Below are 26,669 nucleotides of genomic sequence, written 5' to 3'. Positions count from 1 at the left end.
AAAATAAATACTCTGGGGAGAAAAGCTAGCTTTCATTTCAACTGAAATACAGTTTTCCTTGCTTTATCAAAATTTCATCATTATCTTAGCAGCATATTCTCCATCCTAATGGAAAAGCCTGGCATATTTTCCACATATCATATTCCACTGACAGGCAAGGAAACAAATTAACCACAGTTCTACATAAGATACCACATATGTCTGTTTCTAAGTAGCTTCCTTAGAAACAGCAGTTACTGAACAGAGTAGCTGATGGTGGTTTATTCTACTTTTAACTGTCTCACTGTCCTTTTCTGCTGTTTGCTTGTGACTGCTATCACTTTTTATGATATTACATCTCACCTTAACTTCCGTGAACAAAATTTCCTTTCCCTGTATGTTTGTGCTTTAGCATCTTTAGGTAATAACAACAACAAAACATATTATTTCAGTTTTAAGTTTAAAATAAAAATTTGGTGTACTTCTGACAAAAGCTTTTTAATTGGATCTATTGATGTGCTAAGAAACTAAGACACCAATTACCATAAAAATTCCCTCTCCTAAATGAACCAGTAAGAAAATCCATGACAAAACATGTGCATTATCATCATTAAAATAATGTACGTGAGGAAGCACAAAGATTTTTCCCGAAATGCAGCTCAACGTCATATTTGCAAGCAGAGCACATTAATCTCATGCTGCCATTACTAGGTCATTCGGCAAGTACGTTACATGTTTTGAAAGTAATTGTACTGGAAAGCTCCTACGTGGGCTGGAAAGCTGCTGGACTTGAAGAGCAGATTATTCATAGGCCACTTTATTACATGCCTAATTTTCTCTCTTGGCATTGTAAGGCAATGGAGAACTCACAGAAAAGTACAGACACTTAAGGAAAATACTACTACATCACCACAGATTAACCTGCACGTCTATTTTTAAACTGATGTCAATACAACCAAGATAAATATAAGAGCCTTGTGAATGAAAGCCAGCTTCTAGAACAGAAATATTTTACATATAAAGACAAGCAGAACAGATGAATCATAATACAATCATTCTGGATCACAAAATAATTCTTGCCCCCTGTTGGTATTAAGTACTATAAAAGTTAAGCCTACAAAAACAGGGAAAGCTGTTGGGACTAAGCAAGGGCGGGAAGAGAGATAGGGCTTTCTGCCTGTTTTTTTAAGATTTATCAATTATAAACAAACATATCTGGGCTCTGATGACTGACATGATGCAGAATCTAGTTCTGAGTTATTAGAGGAGTAGTCTAATGACAACCCTTTACAGTAACCACAGCTGCACTGCAGAAAACAACATTAGACATCTGCCAGAAAGAAACACAAAGCATTTCTCTTCCTGCTTGTTGTGATAATGGCCAGTCCAGTAATCATCTTGTCTTTCACATTTTGTGATCACTTCATCTAGATGCTGACACTGCTCATGAACTGATGCATGACTTCTACCTGGGGAAAAATAACTGAAGTGTGTAACTTCACTCAATTATTTTTTTGGAAGCCACAGTGTCATTTTGGGGGAGGAAAAGAAAAATAAAATAGAAAAGGACACAAACCAAACACATTTAAAGGTATTTTAGGCCTCAAGGCATTTTTTCCATTAAGGGCAATCAAGCAGCAGCACAAATAAAATGTGTTACTTACAGCAGGTTGGCCCATTCTGGTATACAATAGATAGACAAATAATGCCAGTTCATTCTTCTCCCATGGGTTACAGCAGTAGGTTCACAACCAGGAGAAATGTCATTTGTTTTATGTTTGTTTAAGAAAACTATGACACAGAGGATTGAGAATCACAACTCAGTTGACATTTTGCTCTGTTTAGGAATGCAATTCCTCTGACAGACTAAGAGGAGAACCTTATTAAAATGCTTCTTTTTCTGATGAACAAATACAGTTCCACAAATACACATTTCTCCCGCACACATAGTGAACACCAAAAGTGCCTAATCTTGCTGAACAACTAGAACAGAGCTATTTTGCTTGTTATCATCAGTGCTTTTGTAATTTTTCACTCTGTTTAAGAACATCTAAATGTCCCATCTACACAGTGAATGAAGACAGGAACAATTTTCACTAAATTACACAACATAACAAATAATTCACATGCAACAACCTGGACAATGGGCAACCCAGTGACCAGAATAAGTATACCTGGCTAATGAGAATTAAGTGAGGATCTTGGATTTTGTGAAAATTCATACATTAGCCCTGCTTCTTATAAACAGAGACATCGACAAGTGACAAGGAGTGTAAATGATACAAGCGTATACAGCGTAGGTCAAATTAAGTAATTTGTACACTTTTTACAAGATAGGTAACCTTTTCCCTAAATGTCAAATATTTCAGATAGAAGACAATATTTAAAACTTCAATTTTTTCTAGGTACTAGTATATATTTTTCAAATCTCAATCTTTATTTTTAGTACTGAGAACAAGGATAACATCAAATACTTTCACTCTCTAAGTCTCTAATACCTCAACCTTATGCCCAACAACAAAGATTTCAGCAACATGGTAATAAACCTTTCCATATTTCCAAAAACAATCTATGGGTTGTAGTTCTGCTCTGCTCCTAACAAATTCAATCAATAAAAGATGTCAATCCTTTTTTCTGCCAGACCTCAAAGTGCTGAAATGTTGACTTCATTATGCACCACATATAGCTGAAAACCACTCCATTCCCCAATGAATTCATAAAAAACAAATGATGACTATCGCAGCCAGGATGCCCTGGGAAGCTGCAAGGACAGAAAACCTCTCCTGTCTTCTTTCCCCAGTGTCTCCTGAAGGACAACATGCCTGCAGGTCCCGGGCACTGACAGGGAACAGAGCAGGAGCTTCTGAAGGATGTACCCAAGCAATGTGACAGTGACACACTGGTGCAACCCCTCTGCAGTCTGGTACCACTTTGCCACCGCTCATCACACCCATGTGCAGCAGAAGTCTGTGCTCTTCCCATAAGCGAGACCCACAAATCTGCCTCTTCAAGCAATCAAACCACAGGGCATGTATGGAAACCCATAACCTTAACACTAACCATAAATGTTACATAAGACAGAGGGACTGAAGAGGTACTGATGATTTAAAGTACTGAATTATCACTGCAATACTATTGCGATAATGACAAAATTTGAAATAAATGGTCCAGAAAGGGTCCATTATAAACACTGATGACAGTAACAGCTGGGGCAGAAAAGAACCCCCATTCCATGCAGAAATTTGAATTAAGAGACCAGGAAACAAGTTACTAGAATAGCTGCTGGAATTCACTAGGTAAAACTTGGGATTTTATGGTGCCTCTGCTATTAGCACATGAGCCATTAGTACAGAAGTTATTGCACTAATAAAGACATGTGACAATGAGAGAACGGAGCAGAAGGGACTTCTGTCCAATACAAAAGTTTCTGCTCATCTTCCCTGTGTCCTCCCCTCCACCTCACCTGCTTCCCTCCCCCTTTCATGCACACACACACCATTTTTACCTAACTCTGGAAACAAATGAAACCTGTTTTGCTAAAATAAATTTCCAGTAACAGCGACAGCAGTTTTACAGACCAAAGCACCCGTCTGTGCCTCAACACCTCTCCTTGCATCCCAAGAATGGTACTTATCACCCCACTTTTACCGCCCCATCTCTCTCTCCCTCCATGGCTTTCATCAGCTATCTCAACAACAATAAAAGTAGCAGACGTTACAACAATCACATCAGAATAAATCAACAGAATTAAGTCATTCTTCTTCGCTAAAAAAGAGGAGTGACAGAGGAAACAACTGACTGGTATCCTTTTCCTTGGAAAGGGACTCGCAAAGATTTTGAGCAGCTTTGTCTTGCATAACTACTACATCCCAAAATGCTTTTGTGCATCATCTAGGTCACATTTCTTCCGCACATCACGACCTCTTCGAGTAGTAACTCTCAAAAGTTTGGTATGGATTCTCCAGTGCCTTTGTCAAGGAAATAAATATGTCATGATCTCTGTGCTTAGAAAGACAACAGCCCATACGTAATTGTAGTTCAGTGATGTCAACATTTTTGTGCTTTTCTATCACTTGTTACATCAAAAGTGAACAAAATACCACTGTGTGCAGCATCTTGCCTGCTCCCATCCCTGTGCTGCCCCATGTAAGGACAGGTGAAAGTTCTTCCTTTTCATCTAGATATTTTAAATCATTTGGAAAAATTGGAAAATTCTTATGTGCTAATGCAGCTGCTTTTCATTCTATAACCAAATCAACTGACACCAGGATTTTGACAAAAGTTCGTATTTGAGATATGCAACACATTAACCGGCCAATAAACCCTTAAGTGGCAGTGCTGGTGTTATTTTCTAAATAATAAAATGTACCCACCACCTGAGTTTTGTCATTTGTGGTCATCAGAGAAGCAAAACAAAAGTATAAGCAGAAACCAGAAGAAATAATCTCAAAGCATTCTTTTTTATGCTTTTGTTTTGGTTTTGTTATGGTAGTAGAAGGTTTATCTAGAGCACGGCAAGCCTTCAATGCCATGGTATGCATATTTAAAACACTAGCTAGTAAGATCAAGTAAATTCATTATTATCCTGCAGTTCTGCAACTGACACAGGCTCCTGGCAATACATGACTAACTACAGCTTGTATTATTCAAGATGTTGCTACAAATAGGCCTGAAGTTTACGTTTGTGTGGAGGAACAGCACGACCGAACACCAGCAGAAAGAGCAGGAAACTGTAGAGCTGTGGTTAATATTTGGCTTCTAAGCATCTAAAATTATTTAACGAGGCTTGAGGTACATGTTGTCCTTCCATATATCATCCCTTTGGGGAGGGGACAGGTGAACCTTCAGTGTCCTAAAAACTCTATTTGTGTATATTTATTATTTTAGACACAATTTTTCTAGCACTTTATACTCACAGGAAGTGAACAGAATTTTCTTTAAGCTCCCAAGTTTTAAGGAAAATCAGAAAGCAAAAGAAGCAAGAATTTGGAACCGGAGTAAGGCAGCACTTTGCATGTTGACATAGTGCTAAGTAGGGTCTACTGGGAAAAGCAGAAAGAGGTATAATTCATGATGCTACAGACATGTTTTTTTCTATCACATCAGAATTTTTAGGAGAATTTCTATTTCATTTCTCTAGTCTCAATTAACATAAGGAGGTATCTGTAAACAGGGAAGTGGCTCAGTTCCTCTGCGTTAGGTGACTAAGAAACACTACCTCTATAAGAGAAACATGAAATACAGAAATTCCAGATTAGATGACTGATAACGCTCCCTAAAGCTGAGGAACTAGCAAAACTAACCTTTTAAAGTCACTTACACCGAACATATGATCTGGAATCCTATATACAACATGCTATATGCTCAAATACGGCCACAGTCTCACACGCAGTGTCTTCCCCACACAGAACCATGCAGTCACCCACCATGTTTCTATTCTGAAAGCCAGGCAATCAAAGCATCTGACTGCTCTAACAGGGGCAAGAAAAAAGAACAAAACAAAACAAAAACAAACCCCACATCATAACATTCTCCAAGCACTGTGTAGATAAAACTCTAAAAGGAAAACCCCTTAATTCAGTAGATCATTTCAGAAATGCAGATCCCCAGCACATCAAGATGATGAGACTATTTCTATTGTTATTCTGCACTAACTCACAGAAAACACTGTACCATAAATCTTAACATGTAAATTGCATGAGGTTTCACTGTTACCCTGCATATTGAACCACATTTATTAGCTGAATCTTAGATATAAATCTTACAAAGATTATAATTCCCTATTTATGTAACTCTGAGAGGGATTTTCATGCATCACACAAGGGTTACATTATTAATATGAATTTGTTCCTTCACATTTCTTGGACTCCAGCTGATTCCCACATGCTGCTATTGTTATTGTTATTGTTATTGTTTTCTTCTAAAATATAGAAGAAAACCAAATCGCAAAAGTGAGTTCTTGTGGCACAAAATAGTTCTCATATGAATTCTATGCTAACACCATAATGCAGAACATTAAAACAACCATCTAATGTCAATAATGTTCAAAATTTTAAAACTGAGTTATTAAAACTGTAACAGAATATAAAAACTATCTGCTGAAGAGGACTAGAAATCTTTAATTGCAAGAGTAAGGATGTTCTTAAAATGAAAGTAGAAGCTCCATTTCTCACCTTCAAGTAACAGAGTTCAATAATTCTTCCTGCTTTTCATCAGGCCTCATAGAATTCGGGCTCTCTCTCTGCTGTGGACAAAGTTTCATTTGATGACCATTCACCACCCAGGAAATACAACAATAAAAAGCCAGTGTTTACTTTTTCCTGCTGCAAAGAGTTTTGTCCCCCCCTCTAAGAATTTGGAGCTATTTGCCAGCTAGCATCAGTGGGATTTTCTTGAAACAGCACTTAAATTAATACGTAGAATTTTCTAAATTTAGGAACAAAAGAAAGAATCCAAGAGTTCCTTGATGTTTTCCAGACAAAGCACAGGAGCTTCACCACAGCTGAAAATAAAGTTATGTCCATACTGGGCAAGAATCAGTTTCTGGAAGAGGTCTCAACTCCTTTCCCGTGGATTGGGTCTGACAGCACAGACAAACTTATTTCAGCTGGTCACCTCTGCTGCGTGTTTTGTTCTGGGCTCCAGAACTGGGTGGAAAAGGCAAGGAAAGGGAAATTCACTGATAGCTACCAACAAAAGCATTAGCTATAGTTCATCTCTTATAATTACATGAGGAGCAGCACAAGCCATCCTAATAAAACACATGCAACAGAAAAGTGTCCCGGTTGTCAGCCCTCTGGTACTACACAGATTTTGGTATTTGTGCAAAACTTAACTCCATAAAATATTTACCATTAGCTACAGGGCAATCTAGTTGCTGATCTAATAACTCACATCAGAAGAGCAAAAAAGTATCTCACCAGCACACATGAAAGGCATGAAGCAGAACAGCCTGCACGAGGTGAGAAACCAATATGGATATTATTCATTAATTGCAAGCTACTGATGGCTTAATTGCATATATTGCACAAAGAATCTGTGAGGAACACCAGTTTCATCTTGTTCATCAAATGTCTGCAAGCATTCAAAGGATTATTCATCTTGTTTAATATGATCACCTGATTAGAAACACACAGAGATGGCAAACTGAATGACTCCAGATGAATAAATACATCAAAACCAACACCATCCTATCCATAGCAGACTAAGGCCAGCTTCCTCATGCAAACAGCACTCAGGCTTTCCCCCAAAACCATCTAATCCATCTGATACCACATTTCATGACTCACTTCTAAATATTATTTGTTTGAGAAACAGTTGCAGGGCTTCCCAAGAATAGGACTGAGGGAGGAGAGATAAGTTTGAACATGCAACATTTTAAAAACTGTTTTGATACTGAGTTTTACAGAGCATCTTAACAGTACTAGTAGTTACAAGAGTAATTAAATAATTTACTAAATTGGCATTGTTCTTCTGGAAGGAAATTTACTTCCTCCCTCGCCTTTCAAAGAGGGAAGATAAAAGAAAGAGAAGAGGGAAGACAGAGGAAAATTACAAGGCTATAAAGAATTAGATTTACACATATTTGAGCAAAGTTTGAAACACAGTATTTCATTCAGAAGTACACACTTGCTACCTCTGGATTTTTTGCAGGAACTTGGGATCTTAGTATGGAGGTTGTAATGCAGAAGTGGGAAAAATAAGAAGGGTTTGAACTAAAAAATAATTTTTAAATGATCTAAGAGAATAAACAGCCAAGAATGACAGAGAATACAGACTGAGAGAAGGAATAAATTCTGCTCACAGAGGTTCACACTTCCCAATGTCAATACGAAGAGACAGTTCAGAAAAAGTGTTGCAGATACTTCAAAATTTTGACAGCTCAACAAAATCTGTCCCCATAGCTGAAGTTCCCCTCCTACCAACAGCAAGAGCTCTACATGTGTTTCTGCTGTGCCATTACCTGGCCTCAACATTGTCCAACATTCATGGCTTATATTTCACCTGTGAAAAAACACATCATCAGAATAGCATGTCTGTAATTCAACTCAGAATTTTGTTCTGCTACACTTATGGAAGGGAGGAGAGAAAAAAATATATATCTCCAGTTTATATTGATCAAAATGCCTTTGACAAGAGGTGGTTAAAACACCAGTCACCAATTCTAGAACTTCTCCGCTTAGTGGGAAACAAAAAATCTTCAGCTTCGCAGTGACATAATCCCAAAGCCTAATAAAGTGAAGAATTCCACCTTCGGCCCCCCATCTTGTGACCACACTATTCCTGACAGGACTTGAGTTGCGTTCAGAGTTCTTAGAGAAAATAACCTGCCAACGTGCTCTTTTAACCCACGTCTTCGGGTCATGAGAACTTCACTAGAGACATCAAACACTGGGGCAGGATCTTTCTGTGGTAGCATCTGATCACCATCTCCAGATTCCCTGTAGTGGTAGCCCACGTGTTCTGGATTATTAAGACATGGGTACACAAGCAAAAATTAATTAATTGTTGAAGAATTCAGCAGCCATTGTTTGGTATTTTGCTATACCACCTGCTGCCCAACTTAGCAGCTCAAGGCTTTCCCTGCTGAAATGGGAACATATAGAACACGAACACTGGACAATATCCAACAACAGACAGAAGTTCTATTTTAGGCAACAGTGATGCTAAGTCTCAAACATATCAGGGCAAGAACCACATTTAAATGGAAAAAAGGGTGCTTTAAATATAAACCCTCATTTCTAAGTATAAAATGCTAAGTAATTACCAGATGCTGTCAGTGCTAATGACTGGAAACTGGTATGACCATCCACAGATAAACTTGATGACAGAGCAACACAAATAGACCACGAAATCATTACTCCCTTAGGGAAACTTTAACACAAACAGTATGTATATTTAGTTTTTTCTTTAAAAACAAGCTGAAAAACTACATTTCTTTAGAAGCAATAGGATTTAATGGATGATACTCTGAAAGTATTGATGCGAAGGCCAAACATGTTATGGTGTATACCATGCTACTGTCTCTCCCATCTTCTCAAACATGCAAAACTAAACCTAACCACTTGGACCAAGGCCACAAGTATCTCATAGCCCTCCCTATGACGTGCTCATGATGGGCCACGGCCAAATTACTAAAACAAGTCAAGTTACTGGACTTACACACCTGGAAAATTGACTGATTTTTTTGGAGGGAGCATATCATATGCTCTGTTAATGACTTACTACTGAATCTCTTCTCAGACAAATGCAAAACTATGTCAGCTCCACTGGCTACAGAAAAGCTCAAACAAGGCAGAGCTGGGTGTTTTACTACAGAGACAAGAATGATCTATTTACCTTACAGCACCGTTAACCTGCAGTGGTAGATATAGCCTACAAAAGAAGGAAAGGAAATAATACAAAAAGAACAACGAAAATACAAGTCCTTTCAGCACTACTTTGCTATAGGTATGTCAGCATGATGTTAAATTCTACCCTTCCAGAAAACCTTTATTCTACATTGCATCGTTCCATGTTAATCACTGTTAACAGTTCTGTTTGGAACAGGCAAAGGAATCTATTTTAGGGCTTTCATATATACTTATCACCATCTAGTCACTTACATAGTTAACTCCTTAGGAGAAGGAATTCTCTTTAGAGAGTGAATTAAGCACTTGAGATCTTTTAAGAATTTGAAACTACAAATTTTATTTGGTCAATAATCTGAATATTTGGTCAAATTTGTACACTGGTGAGTATGTCAGCAACATACAAGCAGAATATGAAGGAGCAAAGAGTGCTCACTATCTTTATTAATTACCTGATTTGGTGAGACACTCTTCCTCTTCATGAGTCACTCAGATGGAACATAGGTAACCAGGTGGTTTCATTGACAAATATCCCAGTATTGCAATAGTTTTATCCTCAGATCCCGTATCTCAAATGCAGAGTTCAAAACTTCCAAAACTAGATTTTTTTGACAGTGATGATCTATCCCAGCTCTAAGTCTTTGAAGCGGGAAACCTCTGGCTTGGTGGCAAGGTATGGATCAGCTGCCCCACAATACTTCAATACTGAAGTCCAGAGGGATCATTTTATTGTGTACTTGCTATGGTTTGTCATTGGTTCAGCATTACAGAAACACAAGGAACATACACTGCTGTTTTTCTGAGCAGAACATAAAATCTACATCAAATAAAAATCCACACTGATCTAGAGGTGATCTAATTTGTAGTTTTGATAAACTAAGCCTACCACAGAAAGAGGTTAGGGAAATTCTGCCTTATTGTACAAGGGAAGAAGACAACATTTCTTTTTTAAACTTAACTGGTTCATGTCTTACATTATAGTTAGCTTTTAAAACTCCCTAGAAGATAACACTTGTAATATCTGAGATCTGGGATCGAAAGTAAGATTAGAGAGGAAAAGCCAAGTTTAGTCTTCAGATCAATGCAAAGTTCCCAGTTGTCTTGCCAAAAATGAGCAATTTATCCAAGGAGAAAAAACAAAGACACCACTGAGGTGTATTAATATGTTATCACCACAACACAAGACAAATCAGTTAAATTAGAACTAACTACAGAGCTGGGTGCTGAATGACACGCTGGATGTTTCAAAACTGCTTTGGTTATAAAGCTCTTTTTGCAACAATACGGTAACTGATGATGCCTCATTGATATACCTAATAAAATTCTGCATCCAACATTTCAACAAGAGGGAAAGAACATTTTGTAGCATTCCTCAGGAAAAAAAAAAAAAAAAAAAAAAAAAAAAGTTTAATGCTATAGCCATGTTTAGATGTTTATCTTTCTACATCTAAAAAATTCAACATGATTCAGTATGTTATGAAATACATGCGCATGAAGTACACTGAAGTAAAAGAGCTTTGACACAGTCACTCAAAACCCAGCTAGAATCCCTACAATGAAAATTAATCACCTCAGAGCAGAGTCACTTGGTAGAAAATAAGTGGGTTTTTGTTCCTTCAGTGCAAGGATTGTTGCAATTCCTATCCACCAACCACCTATTATTTTTAACACAATTATTTTACTATAAACCTCTATGATCAAGAAAGGTGGGGGGAAAAAAAAGAGAAAGTAAAGCTTGAATAAGGTCGTGGATAAACAATAAATCAACAGCTGCTATTACTTAACTTTAAAATATCTAAGTGTTTCACATAAGGATAAATGCAGACTGGCCAATTCTGAAAAATTATGTACCTCACACTGAAAACTCTGGAGACATCCTTTAGTTAATTAAGCAGAAGTTATTCAAGGTACAATTAAATACAATTCTGTTGTGCCATCTCTTGATTTTCATGTCAGTAACACACACACTGTATTAATACACTGTAAGTTGATGGACTGGTCAGAGGCTGACAGTGTAAGAAACAGATTAATGCATCTCAAGCTGCTGAAGGATTAACCCTTTTATCAAAAATTAATACAATGACAAAACAGGGCAATGCAGACCATCCCTGGATAAAATCAGATGTCTAATTAAACTTTTGGATAAACAAACAGCCTTGAGAGATTGCAACTGCTTTCTTGAAAAGGAATGAATTTTACTAACAGCTTTTTACTACTGCTATTTCTATGTAATATCTCTTGACAAGCACCCACGCTCTTCTGACCCAGCTTAAACATTTTATTTACTTATTACCTACATATCAGAGACCAGATCCCCAAAAGCAAGCTTTCTCCTGTTTCCTAAAATTTCACCCTCTTATTACACTGCCGCCCTCATATCATGCTCCAAATGCCCAAGCAAATTAGCTTTCTCCAACCCTTCTTGGTTTGTATTGGCATTATCTCAGGAAAAAGGTAATCCTTGACAGACAAAAGTGTTCGATTTTCCTCACCACCTTCACCTTTCTCAGTGCAGTTTCTTAGAAATATGAAGTAGCAATTAAGATTCTCTTGGGTGACATTATCTGTGTAGCTTTTCACTGACATTTTCTGCCTCTTTTGTCTTTATTTTGTTCTTTTGCCTTCATTGGCTGGATCAATTACTGAAACGTGACCTGTGACATACACCAATTATAACAAAGAACTTTTTTCCCTTGGGTAACTTCACCAACTCCAGTGGCTCCAAGCCAGATATACATTCATTCTGACATAGGTAGAACAATGTGTATGGTATGCCAGTCATGTTTTCATTTGCTCTGCATCTCTCTCACACCAAACACAAAATCCTCCTCTCCTCAGGCTTCCTGTGCCTCTTATTCCATCACTACTCTTCCCTTTCTCCTTCTGAGACGTGTCAGTACAACACCATGTTCCTTGCCCTGAAGGTGCAACCTCTCTTCATGCAGCCCAGCTCACTAAACACCCCTTTATCTGCAGATCCATCACGTGTGTCCCACAGCTCACTCATACATTACTGAGAGAATGGGAGAGACCCTGTATCTGTCCTTCTGCTCTGCTGAAACCCCCATGCAGTGCTGGTCCAGCTCTGGGTCCTCAGCACAGGACACACATGGAGCTGCTGGAGAGGGGCCAGAGGAGCCCCAGGAATGACCTGAGGCTGGAACAGCTCTGCTGGGGACAGGTGACAGAGCTGGGCTGTTCAGCTGGAGAACAGAAGCTCCGGGACACCTTAGTGCACCTTTCAGTGCTTAAAAGGGGCTCATGAGAAAGATGGGACAGACTTTAGAGCAGGGTTTGTTGTGACAGGACAAGGGGTGATGGTTTAAACTAAAGGAGGGAGATTCAGGCCGGACATGAGGAAGGAATTGTTGTCCTGAGGGTGGTGAGAGCCTGTGCCAGGTACCCAGAGAGGGGGTGGATGAACCATCCCTGACACATCCCAGGCCAGGCTGGACGGGGCTCTGAGCACCCTGAGCTGTGCAGATGTCCCTGCTCATGGCAGGGGTGGGACACGAGATGCTGGGAAGGTCCTGCCACTATTCTGCTATTCTGTGATCTGAACACATATCTCCAGTTTTTCTTGTCTCACCTTTCGCTTGCATCATCTTGTGTTGTGCAACCTGGACCACTGTTATCTTATAGACCCACAAACGTAAGTCTGAAGGACACCTTATTAATTAGGCAAATAGTTCTGTGCGCAGCAAAACTAATGAAGCTTCATTTCCTATGGCTGTGCCTCCAGCAGTGGAGCAGCTGCCCCTCTGCAATGAGCCTGGAGACCTCCTGCATCTCCTGTTTACCCTCATAACCACAGAACTGGAGACAGACAGGGAGGGATGTGGGTAAGAACCTGCCCACTCACTCAGCTTGGTGAATCAGCCAAGCTCCAGCTGGCAAGGAGATGCAAATTATAAGGGGAGCAGCAGTGGCCCTGGAGGGATGTTGTCATCTCCTGCCCATGAAACACTCCAAGAGCTTTCCATCGCCCTCCGGTCGCTTGCTCGAGGGTGCAAGACAAGTCCTGCAGCTCTCAGCTGTGTGGAGGTGACTGGATGCCACATCTGGGGTTAGGAGAGGTTTGGCCATGGAAACCTGCCATATGGCCTTTGGAAGCCGGAAGAAGGATGATGTTTATTTCTTCGTCCTAATAAACCATTTTCCTTTTAAAGGGTAGCAACAGTGTATAAGTTTCTTACCAACAAATACAGCAGTTATGATGCCTTTCTCTCCGAAAAACTATTCAAGGACAGCTCTGAGTAGCAATCAGTCTTCAGAGTAGAACTAGATCAGAATTTAAAAATCATAGAAATGTTGTAGTTGGAAAAGACCATCGAGATCATTGAGTGCAATCATTCCCCCACCCCTGTCCCTGTCCCATGTCCCTGAGAACCTCATGTCCGTCTGTCCAACTCTCCAGGGATGGTGACTCCAGCACTGCCCTGGGCAGCCTGTTCAATGCCCCACAGCCCTTTGGGGAAGAAATTGTTCCCACATCCAACCTCAACCTCCCCTGGGCAACTTGAGGCTGTTTCCTCTGCTCCTGGCGCTTGTTCTTGGGGAGCAGAGCCCGACCCCCCTGGCTCCAAGCTCCTTTCAGGCAGTTCAGAGATCAGAAGGTCTCCTCTCAGCTCCTGTTCTCCAGCTGAACCCCCAGGTCCCTCAGCTGCTCCATCACACTTGTGCTCCAGCCCCTCACCAGCTCCGTTCCCTTCTCTCAACTCGCTCCAGCACCTCAAGCCCTTTCTTGGTGTGAGGGGCCCAGAACTGCCCCCAGGATTTGAGGTTTGGCCTCCCCAGTGCTCAGCACAGAGGGACAACAACTTTCCTAGTCCTTCCTTCCCATTAGTACTCAAATTTAAGGGTTATTCTTCACATAAGACTTTTCTCTTGAGTGTTGTCCTTTACTGGAATCAAGGTAATAATCCTATACACTGTAACAGAAGTTTTATTCAATTCTGAGAAAACTAGACCTCTTCTGGGTTACCCATGCCCAATGTAATACCACTATATCATACTTTAATTAATTTAGATTATTTTTTATAATCATAGAATCATATTAATGAAACTATTTTAAAATCATAGAAATAGTTTGTCTATGTCAAAAAGTACAATCCAAGAGTAAATCCACACAGAGCAGCGAAATTTGCACTGTCAGTCTTCCCATCCACCACAGTAACCTGTGTTGCTTTTCACTAATGACAACTGTATTATTTCAGTTTAAAAGCAAAAGAAATTTGACTTCTCATGAGATTTCACTTTTCCTCACCATCTCCTGTAAAAAACCAAATAGGTCTTTTTGTGTACTTATTTGCTGAAAATTCCAACTGTCTGGATCCTTGATCCAAGAGGAGGCAGCATTTGCTTGCCCCTGTATTTCAATCACATTTTAAATGCACTTTAAAGCAAGCTGTAATTACAGCATCATTTTACTTTTAGATAATTTACTTTTTGTGATTCTGTTAGTTACTAGAATTTTTTTTGACCTTCGGACATGTAAGGCTACTGGGCAATCAAAATCAGGACAGTTCTGAAATTCTGTACTGAAGTAAAATTTGGATTTGAAAAATATACATTATTCCTAACTCACATTACCAGACTTGTAGGCCCAAATCCTTAGAGGGGTGTAAATGCCATGACTGAAGTTATGCAGGGACCTTGTTGCTCTGGGGGTGCAGCATGTAGGTGTGCAAGACTTGACTCCTGACATATATTGAACTGGAAACTCCTACTGGTCACAATGGGAGGTACTTGCTCTGTAACAGACCACTGAAGAGCATCAGACACAAATTAAGACAGTCCAACTGTGCTTTGTAGCCTGGGTCTCATTTCCCCAACTATCCCATAGCTCAATGAAGCTGGTGAATTAAATAAGGTTTAATATCCTAAGCGAGGTTATACCTCTAGAGATGAGAAGTGCAGAGGATGGACTGACTATGGAATAGCAGAACAGCTGTTTCAAATCATCCCACCAAAACAAACACCGTGATCAGCAACTCTGCAAACTCCACCAACACACAAGGGACATAATGAGCTTTATTTAGTACCAAAAGTAGCAATTCTGGTATGCAGGCACAGCCCGAGTTAATACTAGAAACTGCTTGGAGGAATTGGCCATAATCATGCTAATTAAAGACAAGTGTTAGAAAGCTTGGGTACCACTTTGTTTTCATTAGCAATATTCTCTCCAAATGTTATGACTGTACCTTGTTCAAGCGTAATACCCACACAACTAAATAACAATTGACATATTTTGTAAATAAATGTTCTATTTCTTTGCTAAACAGCAGAACATCACTGAAAAAAACCCCACACCTTTTCATACCCATTACTTGCTAGATGTAGCAGTCTTTAAAACAGAAGAATATCCTGTAGTCCTGAGTAATAATACTCAAAACACATGATGCATTTTTGCGAGCCGGGGTGGGGGGAGAAACGGACTGACGACTGCAGGGTAACATCCACTTCATAAACACAAATCAAAATAATCCCAGGTCAAGAAGCAACAGCCTAAAATATTTACAAACTTGATTTATACAAGGGATAACCACAGTAATTTCGACTCAGCATGGGGCTTATCCCCAGAACAACCCATGGGACTAAGACATGAAGTTAGGCCTGGGTCCCGTGTTAAGCTGAGGGCTGACTCAGAAGTCATCACAGAACCACCACTTCCCTTCTTCAAATCAGGACCACAGCTTCTTTTTGACACCAAACACACATAACATGCCTTTTACTTTAGTCACTCATTTCTCCCTAATTAAGACAGAAGACAATATATAATAATAAGCATTAGCCAACTATTCTAGCAAAAAGTGGATGACTGCTTAGAATTACACAAACTCCAGAATGACTCATGTGTTTTGCACTTTTCTCACAGTAAATTTATTCCAGGATTCAGCAGCCCCTATCAACACTAGCTTCAACACTTAATTCAGATTTGACAGTCGGAAGAGCTATGGCTTTATACACCGCCTGCCCCCACCAACGGGAGAAGAACAACTATTTCATCAGCCTGAACCGGCGGCTGCACATGATGACGCCTGGTATGTTGTGCCAATTAATTACCTACTGTCTATTAAATTTGTACTATTGGTCGTTCTTCGTGTGTCCTGCAGAAATTCAACAATTCAAATCTGGAATAAGCAGGCAAGGAAAAAGTGGAGGTTACCCGAGCAAAAGCCGTGCAGGGAGCGTCAAGGACAGAAACCAGCAGCGAGGGGCTGTCACAGAGACGCTCTGGGGACAGGTGGGACAGCGCTGCGGGGATGAACCCCCAACTTAATCCTGCGGGGCACCTTCTCCCCGTGCAGTCTACACATGGAAGGTCGCGGGAGGTCGCTCCCGAGTGCGAGCAGCCCTGTCACGCACAGCGGACACGGCCCCGCCACGCTGCCCGTCACGATGCGGGCGTGCGGAGGAGGAGGCAGCCGAGCCCCGCGGCGGGGAAGGCGGGCAGGGCAGCCCCGCGGGGCACGGGGCGGTCCCCCCCGAGCCGGTTCCCTCCCCGGAGCGGTTCTCTCTTCCCCAGAGGCGAAGGGCGCCCCGCACCAGCGGGCACCATCCCCTCCCCGGGGACCACCTTCCCGCCCTCCCCCCGCCCAGACCTGCCGGCGCAGCCCCGCGGGGGCCGACACTCACCTCGCTGCCGTCGCCCTCCTCCGCCCGCTGCTCCTTCCTCCTGCCGGCGCTGGGCGAGCCCTGCAGCAGCTGCTCCAGGCACGCGGTGCTGGGCAGCGAGGAGCTCTTCTGGTGGGACAGGTGCGCCCCGGGCCGGCGCCCTTCCTTCCCGCCCTTGTGCCCCTCATCCCCGGCGGTGGGGTCGTCCCGGTGGCCGGTCGGCGGCCCCTTGCCCTGGGGGAGCAGGTGCTCCCGCAAGCGGCGCAGGGCGGAGCCGGTCTCGCCGCCCGGCTCCAGCGGCTCGGCGGCCGAGCAGCACAGGTTGGGCTGGGAGGACGAGAAGACGCGGTCCAGCACTTGCCTCCGCCGCTTGAAGCCGCTCCACTTGGCGGCGGGCGGCAGGTCCCCCTTGCCGCTGGCCGGCGGCGGGGCGGGGGGCTCTGCAGTGCGGCGCTCGGCTGCCGCTCGCCCGCTGCCGCTCCGGCCCTTGCCCCCCAGCTGTAGGTTCTTCCACAGCCGGGCCTGGAAGGACACCGTGGGCTCGGGCTCGCCGGGCTTCTCCCCCGCGGCCGCCCGGGTCTCCTTGCCCGCCTCCATCCTCCCCCTCCTGCTGCTGCGGCGGCGGCTACGGGAGCAACAGCAGCAGAGCCCGGCGGAGCCCGGCGCCTTCACTCCCGTGCGGGGCGGGCCGGAGCGGCGCCCGCCGCCGGGGACGAGCGCGGAGCTCGGTCTCGCTCTCCGCTCCGCCGCGCCGCCCCGCGCTCAGCGCCGCACGGCTCAGGGCTGGCGCTGGAGCCGCGCCGGGGAAGGTAAAGGAAGGACGAATCTCTTCCTCCCCGGCCCCAGCAGATGGAAAGTTTGCCGCCGTGAGCCCCCCCCGGGCGCTCCCCCGGTGGCCGCGGCGGGGGCGGGCTGCGCGGAGCTGGGCTGCGCAGCGGCGCGGAGCCCGGCGGAAAAGTTAACGGAGCGGCCGCCGGAGGCTCGCCTATATATATACGTGCGGCAATGCAAGGACATAGCGAGAGTGGGCTTATCCTGCCCCCCTCCCCACCTGTATTTTGCATTAGTGGCAGCCGCACGGCGCAGGAGGGAGGGGGCACCCGGCGCTGCAGCCCCCGCTCCGTCCGGGCAGCGCGGCGATGCTGCGGGGTCCCTGCAGCCGGGGAACCCCCAGACCTCCGGGCGAAGGTGGGGACATGAGGCAGCTTCCAGGGGGCTCCAGCGTCGGTCCCGGCCCGCGGTGACCTTGTCGTGGGAAGGTTCGGATGGCTCAGGTGGCACTAGCCTCGGTACCAAAGATACCTGTGGGCAACCCTGCCCTTTGGATGCAAAATGCACAGCCCGGACAGGCAGCTTCACTGAGACATGCGTTGTAAAAACCCTCAGCTCATCTGTCACGTTCATATTTTTTCTAAAAAAAAAATAAAAAAAAAAATAAAAAAAAAATATATATATATAATTGTAAATAATTACATTGTTTTATCACCATAGTAAGCTGTATTAATGGCCCCAACACTGCATCTTGGAATGCTTAATACTCTCTAGTTTGTTTTTCAATTGAAATAATAGCAACCTGCTCTGGGTGAAGATATCCCTGCTCATAGCAGGGAGTGGACTGGATGACCTTTGAATGATCCTTTCCAACCTAAACTGTTCTGTGATTCCATGATTTCAGAACAGGTTTATATATTTCATGAAACAAACTGAAGCAAAAGAAATCTTTCTTGTGTACACCGAACTGTGCCTTTATCTAGTGTACTCGAGGGTTTATTTTCAAAAGTTGCTTCTTTACACCATCAAGGATTCATCCACCTATATTCTGGTGAGCTTTCCCAAAATAAGTGTGCAACCAGGCATTTGAGAATACAACTTTTGCTGAACAGAGCAGGAAGAATACAATTTACAAGTACTGAGATAAAATGGACGTTTTCAATTCACCAGAGCCTTGGGAGCTCAGTCTACAACATTTGAGAAAATAGCCCAAATAACCTCTGAACCACTGGAGATTATTTTTGAGAAGCCCTGTCAGATAAGTGACATTTCAAGACCGGAAAAAGCCAAGCATAGTCATAGTCCAAAAAAAACATTGAGGATAGAAAATCACAGATAGGTCAACCTACTTTGATCCCTGGAAGTAAATACAAATAATCTGCTTCTAACCACCTGGAAGCAAAAGCATCAGATAGATTGCAAATCTCAAATGGATCAAGGCCTGGAGGAAGCTTATGTGTCTCCATTTCTGAGATGACATCTTTAAATCAAAGAAGAAATGTGCTGAAATGGAAGCTTTTTAAAAGGTTTGCTTTCTTGTAAATAGTAGATTTACTCAGTGAGCGGGAATCAAAAGAATAAAAGAAAATGTTAATTTTTTCCTGTCTATACTGGGGAGAGTGACAAAGGCTATCTAAAGAAGCATTTCAATATATCATCGAATTATAATACAGTTTGGGTTGGAATGGACTTTGAGGATCATAATATCTGTTTCTGCCTTCTGTTTTACTCTTTTTATTTTCACATTAGAGTTAAACAGCTTTAGAATAAGCAGCTTTTCAGATACAGAATAATTTCTATTAAAGTTGTGGATAGGCACAGTAAGGGTAAACATCGTATGCAGAACTGCTTATTCGACAAAATACTGAACTACTCTGATGTCTTTAAGTGACAGTTATTTCCAGCAGTGATTAAACTTTCCTCTTTTAAAAACAAAAGATAAATTTAAAAGACCAGAAGTTTGTTGGATGTACAGATAAACTCACTACAACAACTAGTCTCATAAGTGCAATAGTACCACGTGGAAGCTCGTGGTCTAGGCATAGTGGGCACAAGCCACAGAACTGCAGAACTGTGTTTTGAGTCCGGCTTTTGCTGCATTTTTGTGACCCCTGTGTTGAGTGATCTCAAATAACATGTTGGTAGGCCTCCTGGTTGTTTTTCCCCAAAAGGCAGAACGAGTTTCCTCACATTAAAATTGTGCCATTGTATCATCATTTCTAACTACATCTAGTCCATGTCCCTTTTATCTAACCAGAAAGTAGGTTTGCTTATAAATGGTCAAAAGGTCAAAGTAGCTCAGGCTGTTTAGCTGCCGAAACACTCATTGTCCCGGGGGGTGAAGTGGATCTGGACCAGAAGGCAGGATATGGCCACAGTGTAACAGGCAGGCTGGGATTATTCTAGCCTTACATCAAATCAATTCGCCATAAACAGTTTTATAATAAAATGAGTCATTCTGCACATTGAACTCTCCGAGTATCTTAATTTATTAAATCTGAAGCTGAACGTGGCAGAAAGATCACAGCAAGACTTCAAGCAACATTCAGATGGAAATCTCAACATTTAACAATAATATGGATGTAACACCTGTGCAGATGGGAATGACACTTCTCAAGGGGTACAAATAATCCTTTATTAGCCTTAGAAATAAAAGAAGGATATCTGAAAACATTTCTTGATGCCCTATTGCATCAATATTTTGTAAGCTAAACCAGAACATTAGAAAAAGGGAAAAAAAAAAAAAAAAAGTTTCAAATATGAAACCATGGAGATTCATAGTAGGGTTTTTTTTATTTCCAACATATCAATTGTACATGTCAAAAAAGAAGAACTTTTCCTGAGGAAAGCAGCTACCGATATCCCCAGAACTGTATTTGATCTATCTATAGATGTCATTACACCAATTAGTGTAATTGAAACTAATGAAACAAATGTACCACTCAATGTAAAGTACTGTGCTTTTTTATAAGATATATTTTCTAACATTCTTGAAGATTGACCCAAAGCCCCAAATTTCTCCAGTGATTTAGTTCAAATAAATATCTCTCAGTTTGGTTTTTGTTATTTCTGGAAAAACAAAACAAAACAAAACAAAACAAAACAACAACAACATAATAATAATAATTTAAAAAACCCCAAACAAACAAACAAAAGACCCACACACACTACTTTGTAGCTTCTGATATTTAGGTCATTACCTATGTGTACTTGTGTTTGGAAACACACTTAAAAACTTATTTAACTCCTCCTATTGAAACATCCTCCCTTTCAGAATCTAAAATACAGCAAAGACGGTAGCATTTTGAAATACATACCAGGTGATTATGGAGTGATATTTGACTGGAGCATGGCCTTAGACTCAAAGGTTGAACATGATTTAGGTCTTCTCAGCCTGGAACCATATTTTAACACCATTTGCACGTGTTCACTGCTGTCATTTTGTCTTTTTCTTTCTCGGTGTCTCTTCAGTGTGAATTACTGTAAATTTATCTCTCCTTTTTCCATCGTAGTTATATTTCCAATGGCAAATTTCATGTCTATAATGGAGTTCTTAAGTACAGCCTTGAATGCTGATTTTTGCTAGCTCTTCTCCCCACAGTAATGATGGGACACAGACAACCCACAAATGAATTTCAGGTCTTGGCATGATAAGCGATATCTCAGGCAACTTCTCCCCAGCTTGTTGCGAGACATTTTGTATTATGCAGACAACTACTTGTCCTTTAAACCTTCTTGTCCACACCTGAAGTATTTTTACCAGAAACTTTCTGATTGGGATTCAGCATGAGGCAGGAATCTGGTACAGAGCATTGTAGCCAGTAGCTAAGAGCTTTGAAATGTAAAAAGTATTGAAACCATGTCATATGGTTCGAAGCTCCAGGCAACCTTAGCTATAGGCAGTACTACAAGTCCTGTCTTCACCCACAAGTACACAGTAATGAGTACATTTCTTCTTGGATTTTATACAGATAATTATGCTCCTGCCACGTATGGCTCTTCTAATTTGACAAAACACAGCGTCTCACAAAGCCAATCGCAACTTAGCTCTGCAAAATGCTTCGTCGTCTTGCTGCAGTTTTGAATATTTTTAACCAGCTACTGGTTTTTTTTGGTTTAGCAATGACAATACAGATTCAGCCATTAATCCAGGATGGCACTGGTTTCAAAATGTTTTCCTGAAGTAAAATAACTCCCTTTCTATATTAGCAAAGTGCCATGAAGTTTATAGGATGCACTGTTACAAGAACTTGAGTCAATTTACTGGAGATTGATTTCCCTTCATTTTGTTTACATCTTTTTTCTCTAAAGTTTCAGCTTTCTGCCAAGGTTCCTTGGCTATTTGTTTAATCATTGGTGTTGGTGCCTGACACAGCTGCTACAATAACATGTGCGGGAAGGTCTAACTCAGCTTCTGGGAATAAAGGGAAAGAAAATTTTGCTGTAATTTTAATTTAGAAATTGAACTTAGAACTTAAAAATTAGAAATTATTTTTAAAGCCTCAATTTTATCTAAATTTGTCTGACACCCTCAGGATTTCTGTAGTTAATGTAACTACATTAACGTTGTAGTGTAAACATTAGCAAGCAAGTCTACATGTGATACAACATTTCAAAGTACCCTCTGCCTATTTTGTATTTTATCTGTGCTGATTTTATAATGTGAATAAATATTAATAAATATTTTTAATCCTTATATTCTTGTAGGGTCTTGAGAAATTGGTAGTATTAAGCATTTGGCCTTCTCTCCTAGTCTAATCTTTATTTGCTAGCATGACCAGTATTTCTGCACAACAAAATATATCCATCAATTGTTATTTTCTCTTCCATGATTCATCTCGACTTCAGCCTTGTTTTCTTTGTTCCTCTATTGTAAAATCCATCAATGCTTATGATTCACAACTGATAGTCAAGTTGACTTTTACAGTTATCTTTGCTTATTGACCCAAGTGGTTTTATATCTTTACAAAATTCCAAGTTCATAATCTGTTAGATCAATGGGAAAACCTTGAAATGCTTCCACTCAGCACTTTGGTTAGGACAGGTTTTGGTCTTCCCTTAGATTCTGACAGGGTTACTGGGCCAGTTGTAGCTCCCTCCCCTTTCAGCCCCTCTTTCTAAGGGAACTTATTTTAGGCCTTTGCCCAGAATTCAGGTGGATTTCATGATTCTCTCTTAGGCTGGGACCCATGTCTCTGCCCTGGGGAGACCACACCTGGAATCTTGTGTCCAGCTGTGGCCCCTCGGTTCCAGTAGGACAGGGAACTGCTGCAGAGAGTCCAGCGCAGCCACCAAGATGCTGGAGGGAGTGGAGCATCTCCCGTGTGAGGAAAGGCTGAGGGAGCTGGGGCTCTGGAGCTGGACAAGAGGACACTGAGGGGGGACTCATTGCTGAGGATCAATATGGAAAGGGGCAGTGTCAGGAGGATGGAGCCAGGCTCTGCTGGTGACAACCAGGGACAGGACAAGGGGCAATGGGTGCAAACTGGAACACAGGAGGTTCCACTGAAAGAGGAGAAGAAACTTGTTGGGGTGAGGGTGTCAGAGCCTGGCCCAGGCTGCCCAGGGGGTTGTGGAGTCTCCTTCTGTGCAGACATTCCAACCCGCCTGGACACCTTCCTGTGTAACCTCAGCTGGGTGTTCCTGCTCCATGGGGGGATTGCACTGGATGGGCTTTACAGGTCCTTTCAACCCCTGACATTCTGGGATTCTGTGATTCTCCATAATTCCTATATCACTCCAGGTATGAAGTTCAGGCATCTTTATTTCCTTCCTTTGCACACAGAGTAGCCACAGAGGTGAGTGTCTAAGAACCAGAACATCATTTATTTTAGGATTAGGAAAAAAAAAAAAAGTTTTAAAACTAGAAATACTCTGTATTCATCTTATTATAGCATCCTCTGTTGCTAAGCATCTCATCCTTCAGATCCTGCCTGGTTCCTTAGCCATCTTAACACAGAGCCTCTTAAATGTTCTCATAACAGTTTTACTCTTTGTCACTGTCCTATATTTTTACCCTCTGGTCAAAAAAGCATCTCTGCAGGTTTATCTGGGTGTTAAGCATCTCAGACATCGAGTGAATCTTTCTGGCAGTAATCCTTGAGCGCTTTCACATCTGTTGAAGCATCACGAGCAGTGAGCCCTTTTTTCTATTCCTGCTTGTTTGTTTCAGGTGTCTCCTGTTGACCCTTTATAATTATATGGAGACCTGACTACATTCATTGTAAAACAGAGTTCCAAATACTGCGCTACACAGAACATTTATTGATCTTTACAGTCAATACATTTAACCTATATCTCAACCAGCAGAGAATACATTTAGAGAGATTAATGATTTTTTTTTTATCTCTTAAACTTTTTGCATGTCATCCCTGCTTAAAAATAATCTCCCAAACAGCCTTCTTGTTTTATAAGGTCTCAATAGTCCAAGAGGACATAAGCTTTATGATTTTTTTCATGTTAACATTGCTCACATTTAGAACGGCCTCCTGATTCCTCAAATGGCAGCAGGGTCCTGCAACACAATGAGAAATTTCAATTCCAGTTGAAAGGAGAGATTGTGGAGGACTCATATGGTCTCTTCCATTTCCTCCTCCATCCTAGTACCAGCATTAGGATGAGTGAGGAAGGAAAAAGCTGATTGGAGAGTCATTTGGAGCTTACATATATATATATATATAAAATCTGAATCATACTGCCTTTTTCTGTTACTTCAGTCACCAAAATGTCAAGTTCCTTTACTTACAACTTCTCATACAAATAGTTTATTCTGTTCTCCTCTATTCTAGAAGTATTAATAATAAAGGAAACAATCTAGCTAAACTCATATTATCACTCTTTCTAGTTTTGAACATATGACTTACATCTACGTATTGTGCAGACTCTTTTCCCAGATAAATTCCTCCATAGACCATAGTGATTTTAGGCACAGAATGTAAATTCTTCATTTTTCAATCTTTGAGCTTTTCATTTAGTCTTACATTACACCTTATGTAAGACCAGTCAAGTATTCCATTCTATGTAAAAATAAATACTTTTTGACTGCTGGACTTCTGGACTATCAGTTTGAGATACAATTGCATCAATCCTCAACCCACATCTTGTCTAGCCTTGTTATTTTATTTTAATGAGTTCAGTACTTTGTTCGTTTGTTGCTGTTGTTTGACCTCAAATATCTCTCTTTAATGCATTTCAGCATGAACATACTACGATCCAACAGTATATTAGCTCTGGACCTTCCCTGTTTATTTATCCATCTGCTCTGCATTTCCCAAAATACTTAATTGCTGCTTTTTTCCTAAACCACTTTACTATTTCCTGGAGGCTACACAGGATTTCCTAACACAGTCATTAGTATTCTGCATAACTTTTTCCCCTCTCTTTTGCAAAACTTTTGTTCTAGGAAAACTATTACCTGCAATTCTACTGCTGTTTTCACTTTCTGAATTTATTGAGGGAGAAGTGAATTTAGTCGCTATGTTACACTGCTTGTACAAACTATAAATCTGGTTGTTTATAGCTGCCTGATAGGTGCCTGGGTCATATTTTTTAAACTATTTTCATGTCTAAGGACATAGAAAGCTTTCTGGTGTGAAGTTAAAAAATGCCTTGGTTCTTAATTTTGACTGAGAGTTTTAGCACCTTGGTTGTCTGTAAATTCAACCTTTTCCTTATAACTGCCTGTCATGGTGCCCAAATAAAAGAATACTCTGTTGTCTCTGTGTTTATCTTTTTCAATTTGGTTGTCTCATGCTTTTTTGTTTTGTTTTGTTTTTGTTTTACATTCTGGCAGCACTGAGAATCAGAAGAGATTTCTGTAACTGCACAATTGTGCTCTAATTGAATGTACTCTAATGAAGTTTCTTTTCAGATGTATCCTCTCAACTGCAATTTTATTTGATTGCCATCTTCCAGGCTTCGAGAACCCATGTTTCAAGCCACAGCACAGACAATTTGCTCTTGGGCCCTTGTAGCAGTCATAGAGTAATAATATTACCATCAGAGCTGTGAATTTCCACTATGTGACACTCTTTTATTCTCAAATCCTTCCTCAGTACTAGGACCCATCTTTGTAGCTGTCATTACTAGTTTATTCAACCGGCTATTCACTACTGCGAGCTTTTTCTCTTTCATTTATATATATATATGTGTATATATATATATATATAAATATAAATATAATATTTTATTTCTATTTTGTTCTGGCTCCCTAAATAACTACCGCCTTGTCAGAAATTCCTGATGCCACTCTCGTATTGCCATCCCCACAGCTACAAAGCTGCTGCTCAGGCGGTTTCCTGAGTTTACCTCGTTGCTTTCCTGCTCTTCCCGTTCATTGCATCTTTCAGAGCTGCTGATCATCTGCATGCTGGATCAACGACAAGGCCATCTGCTGCTCCTCTTCTTTGGTCTGCAGCCATTACCCAGCCCCCTTGTGACTGCATTAATCCAAACCTAGAGCACATTTGGGAAAAGGAGCGGGAAGGAAAGAACTATTTCTACCGATAAACTCTATGACTGTCACATTCACTGATGCCCTGTGACAGTAGTGGTTACCACAAAAATGGTGAATTTGGAAGGATAAAGGGAGAAATGGCTGTAAGCTTATATTTTAACCCCAGAAAACAAAGGAGTTCCTTGTCACTAGGCCACACCTTGAATACTGTTCAGTTCTGGGTCCCTCATGCCAAGAAAGGGCTTGAGGTGCTGGAGCGAGTGCAGAGGAGGGAACGGAGCTGGTGAGGGGCTGGAGCACAATGTGATGGAGACTGAGGGACCTGGGGGTTCAGCTGGAGAACAGGAGCTGAGGGGAGACCTTCTGATCTCTGACCTGCCTGAAAGGAGCTTGGAGCCAGGGGGGTCGGGCTCTGCTCCCCAGGAACAAGCGCCAGGAGCAGAGGAAACGGCCTCAAGTTGCGCCAGGGGAGGTTGAGGTTGGATCTGGGAAACAAT

The 26,669-nt window shown here is 41.5% G+C and overlaps 1 protein-coding gene across 1 annotated transcript in view; it reads right to left on the bottom strand.

Moving 5' to 3' along the window:
• Positions 1 to 17,558, bottom strand: part of MCTP1 (multiple C2 and transmembrane domain containing 1) — a 273,536-nt gene extending 255,978 nt beyond the window's left edge. The window contains exon 1 of the mRNA XM_080362212.1: positions 16,968 to 17,558. Within this exon, the coding sequence (XP_080218338.1) occupies positions 16,968 to 17,543 (576 nt within the window). The 5' untranslated portion in view covers positions 17,544 to 17,558. The remainder of the gene's footprint in view (positions 1 to 16,967) is intronic.
• Positions 17,559 to 26,669: the final 9,111 nt, after the last annotated feature.

This window comes from Nesoenas mayeri, assembly GCF_963082525.1.
Source record: "Nesoenas mayeri genome assembly, chromosome: Z".
Lineage (NCBI taxonomy): Eukaryota > Metazoa > Chordata > Aves > Columbiformes > Columbidae > Nesoenas > Nesoenas mayeri.
This window is presented reverse-complemented; position numbering and strand designations above follow the sequence as displayed.